Source organism: Babylonia areolata, chromosome 4, assembly GCF_041734735.1.
Source record: "Babylonia areolata isolate BAREFJ2019XMU chromosome 4, ASM4173473v1, whole genome shotgun sequence".
Lineage (NCBI taxonomy): Eukaryota > Metazoa > Mollusca > Gastropoda > Neogastropoda > Buccinidae > Babylonia > Babylonia areolata.
In genome coordinates, this window is record NC_134879.1 from 37,560,461 (window position 1) to 37,580,559 (window position 20,099).

The 20,099-nt window shown below is 43.6% G+C and overlaps 2 protein-coding genes across 4 annotated transcripts in view; one reads left to right on the forward strand and one right to left on the reverse strand.

Moving 5' to 3' along the window:
• LOC143281136 (uncharacterized) overlaps positions 1-20,099 on the forward strand; it is a 404,535-nt gene that overhangs the window by 338,833 nt on the left and 45,603 nt on the right. The window lies entirely within an intron of this gene.
• Positions 6,301-13,561, reverse strand: LOC143281673 (uncharacterized). Its single transcript, XM_076586921.1, has 2 exons — positions 11,973-13,561; positions 6,301-8,741 (listed from the first exon to the last, which is right to left on the reverse strand). The coding sequence occupies exons 1-2, from the start codon at positions 13,032-13,034 to the stop codon at positions 6,885-6,887; spliced, it is 2,919 nt and encodes a 972-aa protein (XP_076443036.1). The 5' UTR covers positions 13,035-13,561; the 3' UTR covers positions 6,301-6,884.

The following is a 20,099-nucleotide window of genomic DNA, read 5'->3' on the forward strand; positions in this document are numbered from 1 at the left end:
TGTTGCTTTTTAATCCCTCTCATTCCCTTCTTCAACATTTGCTTGACTCCTCGTCTCCCCTTTTCTCTTGCTTACCCCCCTTTGTGTGCTTCTGGCCCTTTCCTGCTCTCCTCAGATGCACATGTCTCAAGAAAGATCGGGTTTTTTTTTGTTTGTTTGTTGTTTTCTTTGTTGGGGTTTTTTTTGTGTGTGTGTGTGTGTGTGTTTTGTTTTAGTTTTTTTGTTTTTTTGTTTTTTGGGTTTTTTTGTTCCCGCCGGGGGTAAGGACTGGCCTGAGGGTGCTTCAGTAGGGTTGGGAGGGGAGAGGCGCTGTCAGTGATGGGTAATGAAGGAGAGGGGTTGGAGGGAGGGGAGGGAGGGTGGTGGGGGGGCTAAGGAATCGGTGTGAGTGTTGGGGCTGGGTGCAATGGGACGGAATTATGGATCAGTTCCGCCTGTCGCCACGCCGTCATATTCTGCGCAGGCGCGAGAGACAGGGCGCTTTAATAACTCCATAGGCTGCACACACACACACACACACACACACACACACACACACACTGAAGGCTTTATCGAGTACGCAGACACACGCACAGCATTAAGCACGCAAGCGTGCACGCTCGTGTTCACAATGTAAAACAACAACAAAAACAACAAAACAACTCCTCCGCCTTCTTCTTCCTCTTCTTCTTTTACTACCCATCCTTTCCTCCTCCTCCTGATTGTGTTCTTCTTCTTGTCCTATATGTCATTTCCTTCTTCCTTTGAATATGTTCTTTTTTTATTTTCTCATCCGCTCATCACTCCTTTTCCTCCTCTTCTGTCCCTGTTGTTCCTGATTGTGTTGTTTATTCAACACTTTTTTTTCTCTTTTTGCATCTCCCTGCTGTCTCTCAGTTTCTTTTCCTTTTTATTTTTTTCTTCTTTCCTTTTTCTTTCTTTTGTTTCGTCTCATCATGATGATTTTTTTTTTTTTCATTCACATTTTTCTGAAAGAACTTTCATCATTCTTTTGGTCCTTGTTAATGTAATCATCTATATTATCTTCTTCTCCTCCTGTTTCTTCTACTTGTTGTTCTCTGCTTCTTGTTGTCGTTGTCGTTGTCGTTGTTGTTGTTGTTGATGATGATGCCAATGCTGTTGTTCTTGTTGTTGTCTTTGCTGCTGTTTCTTCTTCTTCTTCTTCTCTTCTTCTTCTTCTTCTTCTTCTTCTTCTTCTTCTTTCTATTTCCCCATACTCATTATCATCATTGTTATCGATTTCTTTTGTCTTTGCTGCTGTTTCTTCTTCTTCTTCTTCTTCTTTCTATTTCCCCATACTCATTATCATCATTGTTATCGATTTCTTCTTCTTCTTCTTCTTCTTCTTCTTCTTCTTCTTCTTCTTCTTCTTCTTCTTTCTGCTTCCCCTTATTCATTACCATCATTGTTATCGATTTCTTCTTCTTCTTCTTCTCCTGCTGCTCTTTCTTCTTCTTCTTCGTCTTCTTCTTCATCAACATCACCATCATCGTCGTCGTCATCATCATCATCTCCTCCTCCTCCAGTGGCTGTCGGTGGCCTGGCCCCGTCTCCAGTGCCTTGTCAGACCCACCAGGGAAAAATTATGTTCCACCAGCTGTGAAATTAAGGCCCCCTCATGTCCTTAGAAGCGGGTTGGGATCTCTTTTTTTTTTCTTTTATCTTACGCCCACTTCTCCCCCTCTGTCTGTCTATGTCTGTCTGTCTGTCTGTCTGTCAGTGTGTGTGTGTGTGTGTGTGTGTGTGTGTGTGTGTGTTTCTCTGTCTCTGTCTGTCTGTCTCTGTCTGTCTGTCTGTCTCTCCCTCTCTGTCTCTCTCTCTCGCTCGCTCGCTCTGTGACAGACAGACGAAAATGCAGACATAATGAGATTCGAAATATCCTGGGTTACATACTATAAAATTCCACGAAATGTAAATTGGCACAGTTGCCTGTTTATTACACTTAGGGGATTATAAAGGTATGAATATGACCGAAAATGCGATAAAAGATGACTATAAAACCCACATGCATGACAACACTTCATTTACTTGAGAGAAAAATGCAATTGACTGTCAGCGCACACTCAAAAGAAAGAACATTGAAAGAGCTTTCTGGCAGTTGGTGCATACCATGGACATGAGAAAACGTTGTGTGTGTGTGTGTGTGTGTGTGTGTGTGTGTGTGTGTGTGTGTGTGTGTGTGTGCGTGCGTGCGTGAGTGAGTGCATGCGTGCGTGTGTGTGCGAGTGCGTGCGCGTATGAATATGTGTCAGTGAGATACGGTTCGTATGTTTTATCGATAAAAGATACATATAAAATTATGAACACAGTATAGCGAGTGGATTACAAGAATGCATACTACAAATGCCACTAATGTTGTGGATGTACACCTGAATGTAAACACTCTTATTCAGGATCTCACCTCTATGAACACTCTTATTCAGGATTCCGCCTCTTCGAACACTCTATCGTTCAGGATTCCACCTCTATGAACACTCTGCTATTCAGGATCCCACCTCTATGAACACTCTGCTATTCAGGATCCCACCTCTGTGAACACTCTGCCATTCAGGATCCCACCTCTATAAACACTCTGCTATTCAGGATCTCACCTCTATGAACACTCTGCTATTCAGGATCCCACCTCTGTGAACACTCTGCTATTCAGGATCCCACTCTGTGAACACTGCTATTCAGGATCCCATCTCTGTGAACACTGCTATTCAAGATCCCACCTCTGTGAACACTCTGCTATTCAGGATCCCACCTCTGTGAACACTTCTATTCAGGATCCCATCTCTGTGAACACTCTGCTATTCAGGATCCCACCTCTATGAACACTGCTATTCAAGATCCCACCTCTGTGAACACTCTGCTATTCAGGATCCCACCTCTGTGAACACTGTGCCATTCAGGATCCCACCTCTATAAACACTCTGCTATTCAGGATCCCACCTCTGTGAACACTCTGCTATTCAGGATCTCACCTCTATGAACCTCTATGAACACTCTGCTATTCAGGATCTCACCTCTGTGAACACTCTGCTATTCAGGATCCCACCTCTGCGAACACTCTGCTATTCAGGATCCCACCTCTGTGAACACTCTGCTATTCAGGATCCCACCTCTGTGAACACTCTGCTATTCAGGATCCCACCTCTATAAACACTCTGCTATTCAGGATCTCACCTCTATGAACACTCTGCTATTCAGGATCCCACCTCTGTGAACACTCTGCTATTCAGGATCCCACCTCTGTGAACACTCTGCTATTCAGGATCCCACCTCTATGAACACTGCTATTCAGGATTCCATCTCTGTGAACACTCTGCTATTCAGGATCCCACCTCTATGAACACTCTGCTATTCAGGATCCCACCGCTATAAACACTCTGCTATTCAGGATCCCACCTCTATGAACACTCTGCTATTCAGGATCCCACCTCTGTGAACACTCTGCTATTCAGGATCCCACCTCTAAACACTCTGCTATTCAGGATCTCACCTCTGTGAACACTCTGCTATTCAGGATCCCACCTCTGTGAACACTCTGCTATTCAGGATCCCACCTCTGTGAACACTCTGCTATTCAGGATCCCACCTCTGTGAACACTCTGCTATTCAGGATTCCACCTCTGTGAACACTCTGCTATTCAGGATCCCACCTCTGTGAACACTCTGCTATTCAGGATCTCACCTCTATGAACACTGCTATTCAGGATTCCATCTCTGTGAACACTCTGCTATTCAGGATCCCACCTCTATGAACACTGCTATTCAAGATCCCACCTCTGTGAACACTCTGCTATTCAGGATCCCACCTCTGTGAACACTGTGCCATTCAGGATCCCACCTCTATAAACACTCTGCTATTCAGGATCACACCTCTGTGAACACTCTGCTATTCAGGATCTCACCTCTATGAACCTCTATGAACACTCTGCTATTCAGGATCTCACCTCTGTGAACACTCTGCTATTCAGGATCCCACCTCTGCGAACACTCTGCTATTCAGGATCCCACCTCTATGAACACTCTGCTATTCAGGATCCCACCTCTGTGAACACTCTGCTATTCAGGATCCCACCTCTATAAACACTCTGCTATTCAGGATCTCACCTCTATGAACACTCTGCTATTCAGGATCCCACCTCTGTGAACACTCTGCTATTCAGGATCCCACCTCTGTGAACACTGCTATTCAGGATCCCACCTCTGTGAACACTCTGCTATTCAGGATCCCACCTCTATGAACACTGCTATTCAGGATTCCATCTCTGTGAACACTCTGCTATTCAGGATCCCACCTCTATGAACACTCTGCTATTCAGGATCCCACCGCTATAAACACTCTGCTATTCAGGATCCCACCTCTGTGAACACTCTGCTATTCAGGATCCCACCTCTGTGAACACTCTGCTATTCAGGATCCCACCTCTAAACACTCTGCTATTCAGGATCTCACCTCTGTGAACACTCTGCTATTCAGGATCCCACCTCTGTGAACACTCTGCTATTCAGGATCCCACCTCTGTGAACACTCTGCTATTCAGGATCCCACCTCTGTGAACACTCTGCTATTCAGGATTCCACCTCTGTGAACACTCTGCTATTCAGGATCCCACCTCTGTGAACACTCTGCTATTCAGGATCTCACCTCTATGAACACTGCTATTCAGGATTCCATCTCTGTGAACACTCTGCTATTCAGGATCCCACCTCTATGAACACTGCTATTCAAGATCCCACCTCTGTGAACACTCTGCTATTCAGGATCCCACCTCTGTGAACACTCTGCCATTCAGGATCCCACTTCTATAAACACTCTGCCATTCAGGATCCCACTTCTATAAACACTCTGCTATTCAGGATCCCACCTCTGTGAACACTCTGCTATTCAGGATCCCACCTCTGTGAACACTCTGCTATTCAGGATCCCACCTCTATAAACACTGCTATTCAGGATCCCACCGCTATAAACACTCTGCTATTCAGGATCCCACTTCTGTGAACACTCTGCTATTCAGGATCCCACCGCTATAAACACTCTGCTATTCAGGATCCCACCTCTATGAACACTCTGCTATTCAGGATCCCACCTCTGTGAACACTCTGCTATTCAGGATCCCACCTCTATAAACACTATGCTATTCAGGATCCCACCTCTGTGAACACTGCTATTCAGGATCCCACCTCTATGAACACTGCTATTCAGGACCCCATCTCTGTGAACACTCTGCTATTCAGGATCCAACCTCTATGAACACTCTGCTATTCAGGATCTCACTTCTATTAACACTCTGCTAAGCAATTCAGGATCTCACTTCTATTAACACTCTGCTAAGCAATTCAGGATCCCAGTTCTGTCAACAATCGCAGTGACAATATCGCGCACGCTCCAGAAGTCAGGACAACTAACATCACTCTGTGCGCACAAACTGAACATGTGTCGGAATATTCGTTACAAAAGAAGCGATTAATCAAACATTTCTAGATAAATGAAGTCGTTAATCATTCGAAACAGTAATAGCATCCTTGATGAGCCCACACAACATTTGATTTTTTTTTTTTTTTAATGAGAAAGACTGGGTAGTCATTGAAAAAGGCATCATTTTCTTAAATGAAAATATAGCTGGGGTAGGCAAAAAGGTCACCGGTTGATTCAGTACTTCAAAACAATCAGGCGCAATTTGGTGTTTATATAACTGTAATATACTTTTAAAACGCACGACACATGATATATGATGAAGGACGACACAGCATCGCCAAGAGTTACAGAATTATGTGGAGCAAGAGCAGAATTGTAAAAAAAAAAAAACACCTCCAAACATTATGTAAGAATGACAGTACTGTCTCTTCAAAAAACAATCTGTAAAATATAACACAGCCTCATTTGAAAAATGTACCACCACCGGAGAAAAAAAAGCATGCAATTTTGACAGGTTAGTACAGGTTCTTTGAAGATTCGCAGTATACGGTTAACATGACAATGCTCATAAAACGTTAATACTACTGAAGGCAAACTGTATAGACGTCTCAAAAAACAAAATACATGACAACTCTCTTTAAAAAAAAAAAAAAAAAAAAAAAAAAAAAAAAGAGCAAAATACTATTACGGGAAACGGCACAAACTTCTCAGAAAAAAACACACATCCAGTTTTAAAATGCATTCCATCTTCTGGAACAAGACGATCCATTTCCTTGGAAGAGGCGACAGACGGTACTGCTTTATCAGAAAATACCAATCAACAATTGTCTTCAAAAGACAGTCCATAGAGAATACGATATAGTATTTCAAAATAAACACACACACACACACACACACACACACACACGCGCGCGTGCGCGCGCACGCACGCACGCACGCACACACACACACACGCACGCACGCACACACACGCGCGCGCGCATTTCATTAAACAGAGGGAAAACGACAGACAGGGGAGGCAGAGAGAGAGGGGGAGGAGTGGAGAGAACCTGCTGGTGCAATCTGGTTAAAGACCACATACGCCAAGAAATCATTTTACAATAGACACTTTGACGGCTGCTGATTGGTACTCTCGTCAGAGAATGGCAGTCAGACAAAACTGGGATTTCAGGTCCCATGTCAGTCACCGCTCTTCACTTGGTCTGCTTACTCAAGCGATCATATTACTTTCGTTCAGTTGAATTAATTGAATCATTCGATACAACACGAAAAGCAGACAGTACATTGAAAACTGAAGCTACACTGACGTCAGTTCACTAACGATCAGCAGTCACAGGGTTAAAATCAACATTTCAAGACATAAATGGTAGTGTTCCAAATGTATCTGCGACTGGACAAAGGGAAATGGAAAGGACCAGAAACGAAATAGTCCAGAAATACAAAGACTATCCCGAGCGCATTCCGGCTTGAAATCAATTTAGCCGTCTGCAGTTTGGGCCTTTACAGTAGTGGGTGAGGTGACAGAGGTGGCGGTGGAAGCAGCAGTCTGCTGACGGGCCCCACACCTTGCCCTGTACAGCTGCCGGACACGCGCGTTGCAGACAAAGGACAAGAAGAGCAGCAAGCCCTGCAGGCCAGTGCACAGCTCCGCCACCACCACCATCCACAGACTACGGATGGCCGGGGTCAACAGACCCAACACCCACCCCGCCCCCGTCACTGTGGCCAGCTTGGCGTACACCAGGACGTCACGCCGTCCGCTGCCTACCTGGGCCGTCAGACGGCGCATGCGAACGATGGAGACAACGGTTATGAAGAAGCATATGAAGTTGGTGAGGACCATCGCCCCCAGAGGCAGAAAGACGGGCAGCATCAGCAGTGGATGGAGGCCGGTGTCAAGGAAACACTGTCCACTTCCGTACCCGATACTGGAGCCACCCGAAACAGCTGCGGAGGTGGCCATTGTGAGTACCACGATACCCACGGACACCACCACTGTGGACAGGACGTTACGCAGGAAGGCTTTCTGTGTTTCACGCTGGGTCAAGGCGTGCCGTGTCTTGGCGGTGAAAACCCGCAGCATGTGTACACAGCAGATAGCCATCCACAGCCAGGCCATCAGCCACAGCCAGTGCAGAGCCACACCTGCCGAGATGCACAGTGGGCTGATGCTAGAGATTCGGTGCCGAGGTGTGAACATGACCAGTTGAGCAGCTGCCAGAGAGGAGCAGAGACCCATGTTGTTGAGGCCAGGGAGAGAGCGCAGCTCGGGGAACAGGGAATAGGTCAGCAGAGTGAGTGCCAGACACAGCAGAGACAGGCTGTTGCACACAACGCTCAGAGCCGCGTGGGGTCTGGCTTCCTCCGTGCCTTGACTGACAACTGTTACGTTCGGAGGAAATACTTCTAAATACGTTTGGAAGCACATGACGAGAGCTTGGTCCTCCTCAATCCAGACAGTGTGGGGATGATCCCTTGCATTAAAGGACACGGGTTTCATGTCAGGGCCCAGGTAGAAAGGAAAGGTTATTTGTAATTCTTTGTCGGACATCTTCACTTCTAATTCGTCCCAACGAAAGCTGAGGTGTTTGCAAAGCAAACGCGTTGACAAGGGGAGAAAGAGTTGCTCGAGACCTTTCAAAGGGTGTTGATAGTCATAGGCAACGTGAAGCCTGTCCCTGTCGGGACCTTGATCAACGTGAGCTCCATAAAGACCTGATGTCAAATCAAGTGCTCTGAGTTTTACAGTCCACTTTTTAATGGAGACATTCCACTCCTTCTGAAAGATACGCTCTAATGCTGTTTCTTCAAATGCGTCCCGTGGGTGTTTTACAGTTCCTATGATGTCAACTTCTACTGTGGCAGCAAGGAACTCTGCGACGTCCAGTCTGTTTTCATCCAGTCTCAGTTTTAGCATCTTCCTCCCACCTTTCAAACGATGACGTTTCCTCGTCTCGTTTTTCATCATCAGCTTCAGCCTGGAATTGTACCTTTGGTAGAAACACGTTTCGTTCCGGGTTTGAGCCGTTGTTATTGTCACAGATTTGACAGCATAGTAAAAGTCAAATATTTTCTTCATTGCTTTGTTGATGATACTGCTGTACTTACACGTGCCCAGCCTCCTGGCCCTTTTAGCTCTGGTTGGAGGCGGCCCGGAGGAAGGGGGTAACGACACATTGTTCGGGGGATGGCGAGATCGCTTCGTCACCAACACAGGTCGCAGCAGTAACCGGAGGCGGTAGCCCAACCTGCGGACACGTGCCACTGGGGTGTAGCAGGTGTGATCTGAACTGGGCAGCTTGCCGGCACTGCACAGCAGCTCCTGGCAGCCGTCCTGCAACAATCCATACACACAGGGTGTGTTAGTTTAGCCAGGACAAGACAAGACAAGAAATACATGTCTGCAGATATCCCGGGTGGGCGGAGTGGGGAGGGGGAGTGGCGGGGAGTGGGGGAGGAGGTTAGCTGAAAATCTAACATGTTTCACGCAGTTCGCATGAATCAAAAATGACAATGAAAATGGACAATGACAACTGCCATTTTCGCCAGTGGGATTAGTGGTGATGCTGAGAAACGGGGAATGTGAGGAGGGCAATGCTTGATTTTGGTATCCGATGGACCTCACAATGTTTGTGAAAGGATGCCATGCTGCGATTATGCAATGATCGCTGTCTCAATTCGACCCTTTCACCTCCCCAGATAATTTAGACATGTTATTTCAATTATTGTGTATATTGCAATCCCTTATTTTAGACGTGCACGGAAATATATATATATATATATATATATATATATATATATATGTGTGTGTGTGTGTGTGTGTGTGTGTGTGTGTGTGTGAAGTCAAGTCAACATTTTTATTTCAAGATGGCGATTGAATAAGCAACAACTGCTTTTTGGTTTTACATCAAGCCATCTAGATAATAAAAAAAATAGACAAAACAATTATAAATATAGATAAGAAAGGAAAAAAAAAGAGGAGAAACATAGAAGGGAAAAAAAGAAAAGAAAAAATATACATACATACTAGAATTGCGCGATGATGAAATACACAGTAGCATTCACATACCCCCTCATATGACACAAGTAAACCGCCAGCCAAAACATACACAAAACAGTTCACAAATAATGGTATAGCTGGGGGCTAATAGATATATATTTGTGTTAATGTTCATCATTTGTACAGTTCATAAGATGATTTTTCATAATTTTTAAACACATTCTTATTCTTTATATTCTTTAAAATGAGTGGAAGGTTATTCCATAAGTTTCCACCAGAGTATAGGAAGCTGGATTTATAAAGGTTATTTCTAGGTCTGGATATACATAACATATGGTTGTGTCAGTGGTCATTAGTTTTAAAAGTTTCTGTTATCTTTTTGGGAGCATTTCCGTGTATCACATTATGCATGCGAGCAGCCCTGTTGAAGAACAGCCTGTTGTGGAAAGATAATACATTAAGTAGTTTAGAGTCAATATGGGTTAGGGAGCTCGACTTCAACAATACTAATTTTAACGCTCTTTTATACATACGATGAATAAATTTTAAGTGTGTGTGTGTCTGTGTGATATAAAAAAAAAATCTCTATAGCTATATCATCACCTGGAGATTAAGTCATGCCATCAATCGTTTTGGTGCCCAGGTACAGACGAAAAGGCAAAACAAATACTGACCGTGACAAAAAAAATAATGATATATATGCATGTGATATTATGGAAATATTGCGTGGTTGCTTCTTGAGTAATATGAGAGAGAGAGAGAGAGAGAGAGAGAGAGAGAGAGAGAGAGATGCAAATAAACAAAGTAAATTAGAAGTCAGTTACAAAGACACAAGTGATAATAATTCATTATCAATAGTAATGATAACAGTCACGATAACAGCAAAAACAACAACAATAATGAAATAATAATGATAATGATAATAATAAAAACGGTTATGATGATGATTGTGGTGATGATGATGATGATGATGATGACCACCATCATCATCATAATCAGGATGATATTTGATGCTACTGACCACAACTGCAGTTTTCAGTATTTATCGAGGCTGGTTCATGTATGACAGGAAGCGAATACTACAGCTTTGTCACGTTGTCCCATATCGAAATAGACCCTCCATGGTAGTTTCGCTACCAGCCTTATCGAAGCACGGAACAAAAATGCCCCCAATATCTATGACCGTTCATGCCCTGCGCACATGGTGACCTCATTTTCAAATCCCCACACCACTTCGCTTGTGGTGAATTCCTTTCAAAGTCTTTTATGACGGCAGTTCGAAGGGGACTGTCGTTGGAGGGACATGTTTGCGTTCTCCACTTCTGTTGAGACGCTCACTCAGTCTGACTCCGCCACTATGCGGTTGAATCTGTCAGATTGGGGCTAAGCAGTTGATGTCCTGCGTCTGTCGAATCAGAACAAGCACCACTGCGGAGTCTCTGCTGGCAAGTGCCCTCCTGGTGGCCAAACACAGACCGTTCAAAGCGGAGACTGTGGCAGGCGAACCTGTATTGGATGAAGATAATAATAATAATGTTAATGATAATAATAATATATAGACTATGCTTCGTCACATCCAAAAGCCATTTTGAACAGGTGGGTGTTAAGTTTTCCTTTGAAAGAGGACAGAGTTGGTGAGTGCCGAAGTTCCAGAGGAAGAGAATTCCAGACAGAAGGTGCTTGATACTGAAAGGCTGTTTGACCAAATGTCTTTGAATAGGCTTGGGATGGGTGGCGTGGGTTTTCAATACCACTGGGGCAGAAAAACGAATAAACTTCTGTTTTTTGTTTATAAAACATAATCCAAATTTGCAAAAGAAATGATAAAACAGATTAAGATTTCGAAGAGGGAACATACGTATTTAATAAATAGATAAAAGCAACTCTTGCGTGGTCATGCTGAGGTCAACAGTAGCATGTCCACACACGCATGCGCATATACAGAAACGCATATACAGGCACGACACACAAGCACACACAAAATAAACTCAGAACTGTTTTAATGTAAGGCCACCGACCTGTATACATATAAATGCACGAGTTGTACACACACACATATGAAAACCAAACCTTGAGTTGGATGAACAAAAAATGTTAGAAAGGATAAACTTATAACAAAACTAAATAAGTAAGGGTAATTTATAAACATTTCTTTCGACTAAGAATAAGCGCTTTCTGCTGTCTGTTTTAACGCAAGAAATAATAAAATAAACATTGCGGCATCTCCTGACACAATGCTGTTCGCATTTTGAAGTAAGTGGGTAATATGGGAATCCTTAGATTGCGTATATGCTCGGATAATATTTCTTTCTCAGAATATCCTATTGTGGACAAACTGCCAGTACATGAATTTCGTCTTCGTACCCTCCACAAAAAGTACAGTTTTTCAGGCTATCCTTATAACGCTCATTAACTTTAAGTTCGTTTACTCCAAATCTGAATCAAATGAAAGACAGTCTGAGAGAGAGAGAGAGGGGGGGGGAGAGGGAGAGGGAGAGAGAGAGAGAGAGAGAGAGAGAGAGAGAGATTTAAATGCATCTGCTTAGAAAAAAAATGTTATCAGACCTTGGGGTGTTTCCATTGGTTCACTGGACATCCATCGATTTCTTCAGTGAAGGTGACAATTTTGGGAGGCTGAGAAAACGATACAATGTCCATGAAGGTGTACACGTCAGGTCCACGACTTCCCGTGCACTCGGCAGTCAGCACATCGTCCTGCTCGTTGCACATGGCGCAGAAGACGTTGGCGTACTTTTCTGATTTGTAAGTCACTGCCTCCCCCCCAGACCTGTCAGATTCCTCACATGCCTTGCGCACGTGTTCATTGTTTTCCTTCCATTTCCCTGTCACGTTGCAGGTAGAGATCATGCCGATGGGGTCCAAGTAGAAATGAAGCATATTACATTTGTCGAACAAATTTGTCGGGATGGAGGAGACAGGAGCAGGGCTACAGATATCAGGCAGAAGAGCAGCGTGGTCGTCATACTGCGTGTCGTTGGTGACGTTGTACAGGAACTGATCGTGAAGGCAGGTGAAAGTCCACTGTACACTGTAGTTCAGGTCTTGGTGACACTGGGCACAGTACCTGTTGGCGTACGTCACGCCCTTTGCAATGCTGGTGACGGGTAGAACGGTATCTCTCCTCCTGGGCAAAGCCTTGGATTCACACAGGGCCCGGGTTTCGTTTTGAGGGAAGGCAGGGTCACAGGTGACAGCTTGAAGGACTCTTACTGGACCAACACTGATGCATTGGGCTCGCTCAATGGGAGGTGAGTACCAGGAGTCCTTCAGCTGAGGGCAACATGTGCCATAGACTTCACAGTCTTCGTCACAAGTACAAGGAAAACATTGCAGGCAGCGGTTTGAGTCGACAATGCTCACCAGATCACTTCCATTGCAACGTAATGGACAGAACTTTCCTTGCCACTGTGCTGCTGTCATTTTACTGGGGTTCCAGACGAGTAGGTCATCGTTCTGTGGGCCTGCAGTAACAATGTCACCTCTGGCTTCACTCTGAGGAATTACATTTTCTGCTCCCAAGTTTTGTTCAGGAAAGGCAACACAGAACGTGTGCCTCCCTGCCGAAACGAGCAGTTTGAAGATCAGATCTAAAAGCATGAGCCACATTTTAATTTCAGTTTTGATTTTTCATCCAGAAATCAATATGTCTTCTTGTTCTTGGCGTTCTTGTAGTCTATCCTGTTTCTTTGGTTTACATGCAATCTGGTATGAACGATTTAGGTTTGGACCAGGCCCTCAAATAATTTGAAGACTGTCAGTCTTTTACCTCCGATTTGTAGCTTGTCACATGCGTAAGAGAATAACGACAGGAAAAGGTTTTGATTGTAAATACACCGTAGTGTTCCATGGCTTCAAAAACGAAGCATTCCAATGGATGGTTGGAAAGGGGGGAACTGCGGAAGTACGTTTACTACTCAGAGAAGATGATGAAGATGATTTGTGATGCACGGAAGCACCCAGTCGATGGTAACACGTTCCTGATGGACTGAAAGTAGAAAGCATGCTCCAAACACAATCCCCGCACATTTCCACAGTGTCCTCCACGGATTGATGGTGTGTCCAATCAGTGACATATCTTTTGTGTCTGGCAGAGTGAGATTCATTAGCACGATTCCTGTAGAGGCATAGGGATGGTGATAACCCACATCTGCACTTGCTCTCTTCAATGGTGGTACCTCTGGCGCTACGGATTGTACGTGTGGACTGGCAAGTGCGCAGACAGGGTGTCCTGTGGATGAGGACTAGCACCCCTAATGACACCTCCACGGGGCTACCCTCACAATTCAACCAACCAGTGCTCTGAACAACGACAAAAACAACCAAAGCTAGGACAGACATTGGATGACACGCCTCCCTAAAAAAGCTAGACCACTCCTCCCACACCCCCCTCTTGTCCCTCTCCATCCCTCCTCCCTCTACATCAACAGGTCTGCGTAAATAATGCAGCAAAATATAGAGCAAAAGGCTAACAGAATATCATTGTAGCCTGAACTGAACACACAGAACACTTCCTGTCTGTTTTTCCCTCATGAGTGTTATCGATATTTATCTCTTCTGTCAGACAAAAACGAAACCATCCTGAATACGAACCAGAGAGCCTGGATGGCGGAGCTACAGTCAATTATTGATATATGCCAACAGACCCGCCACGCAAACAATGAACATAATATAATCTGAACCATCTGAAGAGCTCTGTAGTCAGCATCATGGTGTGACGACAGGCAGTCTGAGCGTACGAATCCTGTCAGTCTGGCCACAATGATTTTGAGAAAAAGGTGAATGAGAATATGAATGATAATTCACCATTTGTGTAGCTCACTTTTTGGTTTTTAATTCAGAGCACCTAGCACTTCATAAGAGGAGATAATGGTACTGGAAAGGTGGCAATATTTGGACGACGAGTCTTTCATTCCACGAAATTATCACTGAGAAATGTGTCGGGGTGTTTTATTTTTCAAATGTTTGGTCAACAAATGACTATGTCTTGACAGATGCCATGTCCTTCATAGATGTGTGATGAATTAAACAGAAGCTATCATACTCAGAGGAATAAAACCAAAGAATGGTCTTTGTGAATCTAGATTGAAAAACAACAGAGAAGTACAGACAGGAGGACCTGTCTTGTTCTGTCTTGGAGAAGAGGACAAACATGTACATGGGGTGGGTTTTTTGGTCACCAAGGACATAAAGAGCGCAGTACTAAGTTGCTGCTCTGTTTGCAACAGGATCATGACCATCCACTTTCGTGCCACACCATTCAATATCACGGAAGTATAATACATCCTCATCGTTAAGAGCAACAAGAATGCCAAGGTTGATATAGATTGTCATGTAGACTGGTGGAATTTCATTGGCCCTTACGATACTGAGAACATCCATGAGTAGGAACTGCGCCTGCTAAAATTCGACTTTTTTTCTTTCCATGCAAAAAAACACATGCACGCATGTAAGCTCTTTGGGGAGGGGTCTTTATCATTACCAGTAGTGCTCTTTTTTCCCCTATCATTCCATGTGAGCAACAGGCCTTATGCTGAGACTGCCATTTCTTGCTCACTCTTCTGTGTTACTGCAAGATACTAAACGTCAGACACACGGATCACATCACTAATGAACAAATGCGCCGTACCATCAAGCGGCACATTGGACCTCATGAAATTCTGCTGGCATCAGTTAAGAAAACAAAGCTATGCAGAAATAGCTACCTAGCTTGATCCAGTGTCCTTGCTGTAACAACCCTCCGAGAAACTGTAACGGGATGACGACGGAGAAGACAGAAAAAAAATCGATGAACTGACAACATCGCAGAATGGACAGGAAATCCATCTGCAGAGACCCAGGCTTTGACACACAACCAACAGACCTGGAGGAACCTGGTGAAAAGTTCTTCTGTGTAGCGCCCCAGTGACTCTTCACAGAGGAAAAGAAGAAGAATATAGTCTTCGAGGTGGAAAATATATGTAAAAAGGTTCATCAATGGTCCGAAAAACTTTAACAGTCTTCAGGACAGTGAATTCAAATCTACAATGTCTGCAGCTCGACACAGGAATGTAGAGCGCCAAGCGAAGTCGGGTACCCATTTATACCTGGATATAGTGAAGAAAATCCCATTTACACCTGGATATAGTGAAGAAAATCCCATTTACACCTGGATATAGTGAAGAAAATCCCATTTACACCTGGATATACTGAAGAAAATCAGAGTAAACTGCTTTTCCAAAGGACAACAGCATGCCAACTTTTTTCCCTTCAGCCACGGCTGTTTGGAACACCCTTCCTCTTTCTGTTCAACAGACCAGGTCTCTCAGTCAACTGAAACGCTACCTTTCCTCTACAGACACTACAGTCTCACCATATTAACATCTGGGTAAAAGGAAATAACACATTATTCACTGTCGTCTGAGACTTGGTATGAGCGAATTAAACTGTGACCTGTATAATAGACATATAAGGTATGATCCATCCTGTGCTTGCAGTTTTCCACAAGAGACAGCTGCCCGAGCCACAACATACATAGAACAAACACTATTCATAATCTCCCACAAGAACATATCACTGTACATAACTTACTATCTGGTAACACCTCCTTTAGTCTTGAGATAAATGTCAGCATCTTTGAAACTGTTCATAAGTTTATTACTCAAAGCGAACGATTTGATCCTTAATTCAGACATTTCCCTCTTTTTATGTATATGTGTCTATATATATGTATATGTATGTATATGTCTCTCTCTCTCTCTCTCTCTCTCTCTATCTCTCTCTCTCTCTCTATATATATATATATATATATATATATATGCGTGTGTGTGTGTGTGTGTGTGTGTGTGTGTGTGTAGATGGGCGTGTGTGTGAACGTATACATAATTATACCAATATATGTTTGCATGCATCTAATTCAAAGGTTTATAACGATGAGTAATATTCTGTCTGTATGCATATATGTAAGTGCATGTGCCTGAAAGAGTGCTGCCCTTTCATTTGCCAGCTCATGATATGAATACATGATGGCGTGCTTGCCTGCTTTTTTTTTTTTTTTTTTTTTGTTTTTGTTTGTTTGGGGTTTTTTTCGCGGGATGGTTGGCCTTCGCCGCTTTGTTTGTCAGTCAAGTTAAGTCTTGCTGTGCTTGTGCCCCACCGTTGATACTTCTCGTTCTCTCTCTATTGACTTCTTCCTCCACCACACGTTTATAATTCATTTTCTTCACTTTATATCTCAGCTCAGTTTTGTTCAAAACTCATGGATGTTCATGTCTTAACTTCTAGTTATGACGACATCCGTCACATATTCAGTATGTACATGTATCAGGACAGGACTTTATATAAGATTTTCTTGTTGTCCTGTTCATCGATATCTGTGTTGTATTGTGACATGTTCCAAATAAAATACTGTTTAAACCATGCCAAAATTGGGCCTTGAACCATTATCACTGAGGAAAACTAGATGAAAAGTGCAACGCCTCACCGATTCTGCCATGTCGAACTATGAACTGGAACTGAAAAAGAAACTGGGGGAAACAAACCTGTCGAAAATATCTGAATGTGAGTATTCTTCCATCGTCTGTCACCCCCATTTCTATGAAATTCTCTGTACGCGTCACTCTCATGCCCTTCTTTTCATACACCATTCCTCACATGATCTGTTTTAGCTTTATCAACGGTTGAGGGCAGATTAAACCGTTCGTATATTCTTAATTGACTTCCACATCTGCATTTCGCACCATTCACTGCGCAGTGCTCACTCTTCTTACCTTATGAGGTCATTATTCTTTGTCTTAGAAACGTTTCTTATAAAATGGCTCCACGACTAAGCCATTATTGTCGTTAGTAGAGGGCTTAGTAGGTGGTGTCGTACGTACGATAAATCAGAACAGGCACTAAAGAACACCACCGAAGTGACTCAGCAGCAGTGCAGGGTCTCCTCTGGTGTGTGGCCTCCTGGCGACATAGTATCGATGGTTCCCTGTGGACTTAAGGCACTGAGATTGTGACAGACGAATCCGGGTGTGGTTATATATGGAGGACTCGGAATGAGGGGCGTGGGAGTAATGCCACTGAAACGGTGCAGATGATGGGACAGAAAAAATTTTTTTTAAACCAACAGTTTCGTATATACTGCATTACAGTTTGATTGAATTTGTTTGAACATTCTGATGATTCTTCTCCAGAAAATAATTGTAATCATGACGAACCATTGCAAGGAAATGTTCGTGTCAGGCCAATAAAGCCATAATCATCAGTATCTGAGTGAAAACGGACGACAGAAGAAGAGTTTGTTGCACCTACAATCTGACAGGTTATAAGCGAGTGAGCGAGCAAACGAGAGAGACAGACAAACAGACAAACAAGAATCCAAATTTGAATGTAAACGATTTATTCATCAGGACATGTTATATTGTTATGATTTTTTGTTTATTTTTTAAACAAAACTTAAATCAATAATTTTCACACACACACACACACACACACACACACACACACACACACACACACACACACACACACTTTCACTTACTCGTATGCGTACACAGTAATTCCCCCCCCCCCCCTCCTCCCACTCGATTTTTTTCCCTTCCCTCGTCTAATATCACTTACAGTGAAAAGACATTAAACTAAAGAACGAATGAGCATGGCCCCGCGTGAAGGTTAAGTGTATAAATATTGTTACAAAGTCTTTGAGAGAAAACAACAACTTTATTCTTAAAAGGAAACCATATAAGAGACAGAGAGAAGAGAGACAGACAGAGACAGAGACAGATGTGCAAACAGAAGACAAGGAAATCCGGACGAGAGGAGGGATGCGGGGGGTTGGGGGCGGGTGGGAGGGGGGAATGTGCCGCTGTATCTTTAATCAATCAGGTGGCCAGACTTGCAGTGCACAGCAGTGGTGCCGCTATCGCTGGATGGCCCGTGGGGGCAGGGCGCTGACATGACAGGCCTCGATGATAGCGTGGAAGAGGGAGGCGGAGAGAGAGAGAGAAGGAGAGAGAGAGAGAGAGAAGACAGAATAAAGGAGAAGTGAGAAAGACACAGAGGGGAAGAGAGTGAAGATAGAGAGAAGGGAGAAAGAGATAGAGAGAGGTAGAGAGGAGACAGAGAGAGAGAAAGAAATTGATAAATAGAGAGGTGTACAGTGAGAGATGGAGGAAAAGAGAAAGAAATGGACAGAGGGGCAGACAGAGGCCACCAGTCAGAAAGAAAAAAAAAAGAGGGGTGAGAGAGAAGAGAAAGGGCTTGAGAAACAAAGATAGTGAGAGAGAAGAAGAGAGAGGAGAAAGAGATAGGGAGCGGGAACAGAGAGATAGATTAAGAGAGGGGGGGGGGTGAGAGATAGGGTTTGGGGGGAGAGAGGCTATAGGTGCTGGTCGGAAGAGTTGGATGCCGGGCACAGTGGTAGTTGAACAGCAAAAACATCTGGCAGGATATCAGCTCTTCATTGTTGATTATAACGGTGCCAAAAAAAAAGTTGACACGACACCACAGTCATTTGGATGAGACGATAAACCGAGGTTCCGTGTGCAGAATGCACTTAGCGCACGTAAAAGAACCCACGACAACAAAAGGGTTGTTCCTGGCAAAATTCTGTAGAAAAATACACTTCGATAGGGAAAAAAACAAAACTGCTCGCAATAAAAAATAAAAATAAAAAAAAGAATGGGTGGCGCTGTAGTGTAGCGACGCGCTCTCCCTGGGGAGAGCAGCGCGAATTTCACATCGAGAAATCTGTTGTAATAAAAAGAAATACAAATACAAGAAATTAACGCTTTCAATATCCGTTCTGCTGAATGAATGAGAGCTTGCTGAAAGGAAAACAAACGTCATGACGTGAATTCTCCACAGCAATGACTTGACATCATTTAATCCATGTTGGTTTTAATTGCATTTCTCAACAATTTGATTATATATATATATATATATATATATATATATATATATATATACGTGTGTGTGTGTGTGTGTGTGTGTGTGTGTGTGTGTGTGTGTGTGTGTGTGTTTCTAATCATTTTTTAACTGAAGCTGAACAAAATATAATTCAAGATGTTGCCAATCAATAGGATGCTGTTTAGCAGGCACTTTAATTTTTTAAATGTCAAAGATGTGGCTGATGTTGTTTGTTTCCTGATAATCAAAGAGAAACTGAAATGTGTGCTTCATATAACTTTGTTGACTTTGTTGATCTGCATTATATTATATGGGCTATTCTTTTAAGTTTGTTGTTGTTGTTGTTTTTGCCAGCATCTTCTTTCTTTCTATTTCTTTCCTCTTCGCCCCCTCCCATCTCTGTATCTTTTCATTTATTCCCTGTTCTTTCCTGTCTCTTCTTTTTTTCCATCTGTCTGTCCATCAGTCTGTCTGTCTGTCTGTCTGACTCTCTCTCTCTCCTTTTTTTCCCTCCAATCTGCCTCCTCCTTCCTCTCCTCTTACGTGGTCTCTGACTTCGTCTTCGGGTTTTTCTCTCTCACCCCAGCATCTTTAGGTCTACAGCTGAATGACACATGTGTCATGAAAGGTCCAAGTGATTGATTTCTCTTGTTCCAGCCATGATAACATCTGACCAAGGACTACTTCAGCAGGGATAAGACACGAAACTGCCACAGGCGAGGGGCTGGGAAAAGGCGGGGGAGGGGGGGAGGGGGCGAGGGGGGAGTAGCGTAGGGGAGGGCAGGAGAGGTGAGG